Source organism: Buceros rhinoceros, unplaced genomic scaffold, assembly GCF_000710305.1.
Source record: "Buceros rhinoceros silvestris isolate BGI_N320 unplaced genomic scaffold, ASM71030v1 scaffold8577, whole genome shotgun sequence".
NCBI lineage: Eukaryota > Metazoa > Chordata > Aves > Bucerotiformes > Bucerotidae > Buceros > Buceros rhinoceros.
In genome coordinates this window covers 29347-36858 of record NW_010422720.1, presented here as the reverse complement: position 1 = coordinate 36858, position 7512 = coordinate 29347, and the positions used below count along the sequence as shown (strand labels likewise).

Below are 7512 nucleotides of genomic sequence, written 5' to 3'. Positions count from 1 at the left end.
GTAGGGAAAAGCAGCTAACATGTTTCTTCTCAGAAAACGTATTTTTAAAGGACATCTCTTACTGTACAGCAACGGAGAAGAGAAACAAGTTCAATATCTGTTTGGCACCAGAAGACAACACTGCATGATTATAAATGCACGATTATAAATTGCTCCATGAAAAATGAGAATGACATTCTGATTAAATCACAGTGCACTAAATAGGATGAAGGGGGGATCAACTTATTTCTGATGCTTAGAGTCTGTATTTCTTTATACGTATCTTTCTTCCATACTGAAAATCTCTGAACTAGTTAGTCTGTTGCTAACCAATCTCCAGTAGGACTCTTCTATTGAGAAGTCACTAGATTGGAAATGCAAGTTAGTTCATTTGAATTTTTATTAGCAATTATATAAAATTATATTGTGGATTGCGTTTTCAGTCCTACAGCATGTGCTTCATTAGCATAATAAAGATATATATTTCTTTTCAGGAACCAGCGGTATTAGTTTTATTCTCGAACACACTGACATTTAAAAACAGTGTTTTGACAATCTGTCAGATCTTGTTCTGAAACATAATAGCTTTATTTTTAGTTTTATAGATATTTATGACCTGTAAAAAACATGTTTTACAAAAGACATTTACCCTCACTGTCATAATCATCTGCAATTTCCTCTTCGCATCATTTGGCATTGGGTCATATTCTTCATTCCGCATGCTTTCTGGCTGCAGAACATAGCCAGTGCGTCCATTAAGTGAAAACATGGCATGATTCAATTGCATGTATTTATCTAGGGAGAGAGTTAAACAGTCATAACAGAAGATTCCCATTTGAATTAAGACAAGGAAGAACCAGACCATGGCTCCTCTCTGTAATTCCTTCTGGTCACCACTTTATCAGGAAGAGCTGGAAAGGTACGTTGGAAGACCCTGTTCCCTTTGCTAACCGAACCTGTCAGGCCATTCTCACCAATTTAAATCCCAACAAATCTATCTCCATTCACAAGTAGTTTCTTATCAACGTGTCAAAAGCTAGCTGGCCCTTAACAGAAAGAGGAGTACAGCCTTCCCTGTGGCTGAACAACTGTTCACCCACCTGAAACTTACTGTAAATATCTCTGCTTGCTTATCACAAAGAGATCGAGGTGAAATAAACCTTTCAAAGTTTGGGGCTAGTTAGGCTCAGAGACAGGATTCTTGGAGACTGATTTTTGGACCAGCTAAACCAGGCAATCCACACATTCAAACCTAAACTTTAGTTCTTGCAGGGAAGTAAAATAAGTAGGACAGCCACAGTGACTGGAATGGCAGAGGGGCCAGAAAGGGGCTCATTTATGGTGAAATGGAAGGTGGATTAGATCCTTCTTTATCAAGAGAATATTACCTGGAGTTTGGAAGTTAAGAGCCACCATCTGGGAGCCACAAAGCCAGAGGCGAAATGGGTCGTAGTTGGATGAGTCAACCCTCTGTCCTTTAGGATAGACACGTGTCAGTCCTTTCTGGTTGTATTTCAACAACTCAACTGGCTTTTGCTTAACAATGCTTTCTGCCTTGGTTTCCACAAAAGAACGGATCTCTTTGAAATCAGGATTTTCTACACAGGGCAGGGAGGAAAAAGAGTGTTACTAAAGGAAGAAAGAAGTCAACATTTATACTGCATTCCTACTAACACTTCATTTTACTTTGTTTTGCTTTGTCCTTTAATGCAGTAATTGGCACAGTTTTCATGCAGACACAGCAAATTGGTTGAGCATCAAAGTTAAAATTGCCTGCCTGCCACATGCGTTGCAGCAGGGCAGATAAGAGTCTGCAGTCATGTTCTCATCTCATCATTGCTAATAATGTACCCTGACCACTAGAACACATATTTAAATGAGACTTCTTTTCCTGGGTTTAAATGGGGAGAAGAAAGGGTGAGCCGGGGTTAGCCAATGCCTCAAACAATGACTATAATTATAATGTCTTAACCACACTGACAGCCTATTAAAAACATTTGCAAAGAAACTTAAAGAAAAAGGGCACATTTGCCAGCTTCTCCAGCAGCAATGTCAAAAAACTGCCCTAAAAAGTACATATTTTAGTGTCAGTCTCCACACCCACACTTACAGAGACCCCAGTTCTCATTTATATTATGAAGCCATATACCATTCCAATAGCATACATAAACGGCAAACAGGTTCTTACAGTAAAATTACATAATGCACAGCAAATCCATTTTGACGGTTTTTACAAACAAATCACCAGTGTTCAGCCAGAGTTTCTCCATGTCAGAAAAGTAAACTGACACATAACTAGTAGGCTTCCCCATGAAAGACACCTACGAGAGGCTGTCTCCACTTAAGCAGTTAGAAATTTGTGACAGTTCTTTGGTGACAGATGAATAGCATCAAGTTCCCCAGTGTACAGTTTCAAGTGCCACTGAAAACTGCATGGATGAGGCAGACCCTTGTCTTCCAGTAGAGAAAGGACACACTTTTATCTTCAGTTCTAAAATGTCAACTAACATCTGTGAAGATAGTAGAAAGGGTAAAATTCAGGTGTAATCTTAAAGGAAGTACCTAAATTGTCCTTGGTCTTGCTTGTTGGCTTGCAGTAGATCACAAGATCTGATAATTCAATGGCAATCAATTGATTCTTTTCCCAGTACTTCCTCCTGTTCTCCTGTGAAACGTAACAAAGTTTTAGATTTTTTTAAGCAAGTGTTTCAGTGCTTCCCTGGTCAGTCCTACTCAAAAGAAAAAAAAAAAATCCTTGCCGGGATTCTAACAGGACTCTACTCGATTTTAGTTATATTCTCAACTCTATACCTTATATATGCAAATGTATGCAGAAAAAATGCAAAGGGTAGTGAAGTGTCTCTGTATTTATTTACAATCCTGAGCAAGATTTAAGTCTTGTTAGTAACTCACAAACAGCTACATTCAAACCCTATGAGCATCACACTCCTGCGGTTTTCTATTTGTGCACCAAACCAATAACGTTATGGCTGGTAAATCACGTGCCATCTTCTTGTCATCATCAGTAAAAAACCCACTATCTACTTCCCTGTTTGCAAGCACCTGCTCTGTGGAAGCTGAGCAATGGTCCCTGGAAGGAGAGATAGAAAACTACTAAAATGAGCAAGACTTGTCCTGAGTGGTGACTTTTGGGCTGGATGTTTTTTTAGACAGAAGTAGCAATTACAGGATAAAGCATGTTACAACAGCCCCACACTCAATAGCAATTAGCTTTGGCACAGAGGTTAGGAAGCAGCAGCAAGTCTTGCAAAAGAATTCCCTCAACAAGACAAACTGAAGAGGAATGAAAATCAGAGCCAGGGAGCCATGGGTTTCCAGAATGTTTCACTGAACCAGAGATTATACATTGAAGTCTAAGAAAAGCAGAGCAGAATACAATGTCTAGAACTGGAAATAACCTTGGGAAAAAGTTGTACAAAGTTCATTGTACTCCGATCCATCAGTTTCCCAAACATAATTCAACAATAATCAGAGCTCCAAATAGAAAAGAAGCACTTCTATATGCTACAAGCTCTTCTTGAGTATGGCAAGTGTCAGTACTAAACAGAGATGTGTGAAGCCTAGTTTTACTTTTTATGTATAATGGACACAGCCCAAAAACGAACTCATAAAAAAATCTGTATCCTACTGTAGCACAGTGTTGACTCTTACGCTTTTTCCTTCTCTAAAATTCAGCCTGTTAACTTTCTTGGCAAAGAGGGCCTTTCCTCATCTTTCCACCTTCCCCATGCAGCAGTTTATCATGTGAACTTTCTAGGGGCCGCACTGAGAAAACCCTCCTGATTGACAGAAGTTAGTTTTAAAGCATCTTTGAACAGAGAGTGTTTAATACTTCCCTAACTGTACAGAGGGAGAAAAAGCTGCCAAGCTCCTGAAGAGCCACTGATGTACTGTAAAAAACATTCCATGTAGAGACACTTCTTCTAGGTCATGTTTCTCTTTTTCTCATTTTTATTGCTAAATGAAAGTCTTGCATAAGAAGAAACCTATCTCTCCCAACAATAGGTCAACAGCTGCTGTTGCTTCTTCCCTTGCTGAACTTGCAGTCCTCTGCTTGAGACACCAACTTGCCTGCTATAAATAGTATTATCATGACCCTCAGATGACACCCCTCCAGATGACAGAAAAACAGTATGAGACAACATGATACTGAATCATATTTTCCATCAGTTTTATCACCCACTTAATAAAAAGCGAATAAAAGCCACAAAGGAAAGAGCATACTTAAGCATAGTCATTGTAAGGGCTTTTTGGTCATGTTGAAGACTTCTTAAATACTAGAAAATATGACTGGGAGATAAATTAATATATCAAAACAGGAAAAGCAAGTCCTGAAGACTGTCTTTAAGTGGCAGTACTCATAGAGGGATGTAGAAGCTAAACTTATGCAGAATCCTTTAAACTTTAGGCAAGGATTTGGAAATACTACTGTTGAAGATCTGGTATATCCAGAATGTGCCTATTGGTTACAAATGAATAATTAGTCAAACACCTCCCTGTCAGTGCCACTGCAGTCACTGGAAAGCAGAGTTAGTAAACAGGATTAAAAGCAGTTTAGGCAAAGGCAGCTCAGATTTCACTTAAACTCTCTGCCAGATTCACAGCTCTGAACACAACAGCCTGAGTTTCTTCTGCTTAACACTAGGATTGAACCAGTGTAACCAGATGCAGAATTGTAATGGTATCTACTTTGTACTACTAAGCACCTACTACTAATCACTGAGGTACAGGGTGCAACGCAGGCAGTACTCTGCTGAAAATTTCCTTTTAACATAAATTTCCACAAAATTCTGATTTACATATCATTCCCAAGAGTTTAGGGAACAAGATTCACAGTATCAATAAAATGAACAAAGAGCAATATGCAAGAGTGAAGGACCACATGTTAGCAAGATTTAGCAGTGTGTGGCAGCTGAAGACAGATTCTACTGTAAATTTATAGCAATACACTACAAAACCCAACAATGGATCAATTTTTATCAATACCTCTTCTGTTGTTTTCCAAGTGATTTCACGGATACTTTGGTACCATTCAAAGAGTTCTTCTACTTTATCAGTTGCAAACTCAACACATGGATCTTCTGGATTCTTAGGTTCCAGAATGAAGACAAAAGGCTTTTTGTATTTCCCTTGTGGCATTTTCACTGTTAGGCAACACAATAGCAAGAAATTTATATTAAAAACCAACAGTTCTGCTAAGCTGTCATTGCTGATTTATTGCAACAGTTAGCATCATAAAGATTCATCATATTAATCATATTAGTAATAGTAATACAAGTAGGTGTGGCTTGTTTTGTGTTTGTTTGTTTTTTTTTTAATCTTTCCTGCTAAACATAAAAGCATCTACTCAATACAGAAAGCTCAGGAGTCCATGTGTAAGCATCAGAAAATACATACCAACGTTGTACGTGTTGAGTACCAGTATGCCTCGGCACAGAGAGCCTAATGGATTGTCCTCAATAATCTGAAAAAAATGAGTTAAATCTGACCCTCAGTCTTCTCAAGTGAATATTCACAAGACATTAATAAACAATAATAAACAAATAATAAACAAGCACCATTACATCTAACCTCGGTTGCACTGAAAGCATGCCCACTATAATGTTTAAAAGCCTGTTTCCACACCAAGAGTTTCTCATTTTGAGAAACATACAAGAATCTCTACAGTGAGAGTAGTCAAAATGAGCGCAGTGGTTGTCCTGACACAACTGCTCATTTTCAAGTCTGCTTAAGGCTGCAGCTGATCCAAGCTGAGGTAGGGGAGGACTCTAATACATGTCTTTTCCTCTAAAGCACCCCAGAAAGTCATTGGAAGTGCTTCAGAACAACAAAGAATTCAATGTTCTACTTTTAAAACTCCTAAATTTCAAAACTGCTTACTCAGAGCTTTGTCTTCTTTTGTCAAAGAGATCCTTGTCCAAGACAAAGATTGTTAGACACTTTTGACAAACAGTATAGGGCTAGTTACTCATAAAAACTTTAAAATGGAGCGTGAAATGGCTAGTACGATGTGTCTGGACATATAGTTTCTTTATTTGCAAATATTAAGGCAATATGCAGGTAAACTAGTTCAAAGTTTCCGGCACATTATTGTTTAGCCAAACTATCTGAAAAACCTAAACTAGTATGGTTTTCATTACAGGAAACCATTATAATCTCCTAAAACCTCACCAAATCAGCTACCTCCTTAAGCAGTTTTCTATGAGGGATGTCCGGACAAAAACGCTCAACAGCAGAGAACTGTGCAGAATGCATCCATTTCTCTATTTTGTTCTTTCAAACACAGCATGCAGAGTCCTAGTTCTACAAACCAGATGTCCAGTGGGCAGCAGCTTCTCGGGCAATGTAATGGACAAAGCTCAACCCTCACCTGGCTTTCAAGCTCAGCAGAGTTATCAGATGACAGGTCTTCAACATAATTAGATGGAAAATAGTGTTGGACCTTTTCTCCATAATCCCCCTTCCACCTGAATTTAAAAAAAAAAAGTATACATAGAGGAAAAATAGTTAAAGAGCTTCAACAGCCCATTAATGAAGCAATAATCCTCAAGAAATCAGTCATTAATACCCCATACAGGCTTTGGTCTAGCAGGCTATCACCAAAATATAAGTGATGAAGTAGCTAAAAGCTCTAACAAAATGATCATTAACTGCAGTAACTGATGATTTCAGAGAGATTACAGTTACTGTAAACTGCAATTAATGACTTCAGAGGCTTTTTTCCCCCTCCAGTACTAAAAATACTATTATGTGGTTGATTAGTCTGCAAAAACTACAGGGAAACATTAGATTCCTGAGCTCTCCAAGCAGTTTACAAGCCAGCTAAGAAAGAAAATCTCTTCTGAAAGAAGACTGTACAGACAACTAAACAAGGTAGGTTTGAACCCTGAGAAGTACTGAGCAGAGCAAGGAAAGAAACAGAGCCATGATGACAATGGTAACAGACGCGTGAATTCCCAGAATACACAAGCGTACATGAAGGATTAATGCAGTAAAGGAAAAATACTGGTTACACGAGGCTGTGGAGGTTCTGCAGGCTGAGATTATTGCTGTAGGATAGAAAAATGGAAAGCATGAAAGGAAGCTTAAGGATGAGAAGGTTTGGATTTGTTGGTTTTTTTTAAAGACATCAGCTTGAAGATTTATTTATTTTTACAGTTAATAAGCAGCAATCAGACAACAGGCAAAGTTTTTAAAAACTACTACACAAGCTCAATTTTTTTCCCCTTTCTAATAAGTCACCAGAAGTTCTCCTATGAGGAATCTTTGTCCTTACCAGCCTCCAGTTTCCTTTGTGACATTATGAATTAAAGCTCCTCGAGAGAAGCTCAATTCATCACTTCTTTTGGCTCTGTAGTCATACAAGGCTTTCACTGTTCTCTGAGGCTGTAAGAGAAACAGAGCAAAAGAGTCATCTTGGGGGACAGGTCATAAAATAATCAATAAAGCAATCTTCAAAAAAAAAAAAAAAAAAAAAGGGAGGACTGGATCCCTTGGATCTCTTTTTTTTTT

General features: G+C 38.3%; 1 protein-coding gene across 1 annotated transcript in view; it reads right to left on the bottom strand.

The window, feature by feature from the left end:
• PLCG2 (phospholipase C, gamma 2 (phosphatidylinositol-specific)) overlaps positions 1-7512 on the bottom strand; it is a gene marked incomplete at its 5' end in the record, with an annotated part of 41064 nt that overhangs the window by 7602 nt on the left and 25950 nt on the right. The window contains 7 exons of the mRNA XM_010140145.1: positions 629-774; positions 1368-1577; positions 2542-2644; positions 4987-5144; positions 5398-5464; positions 6371-6467; positions 7277-7386. Coding sequence (XP_010138447.1) covers positions 629-774; positions 1368-1577; positions 2542-2644; positions 4987-5144; positions 5398-5464; positions 6371-6467; positions 7277-7386 — 891 coding nt within the window. The remainder of the gene's footprint in view (positions 1-628; positions 775-1367; positions 1578-2541; positions 2645-4986; positions 5145-5397; positions 5465-6370; positions 6468-7276; positions 7387-7512) is intronic.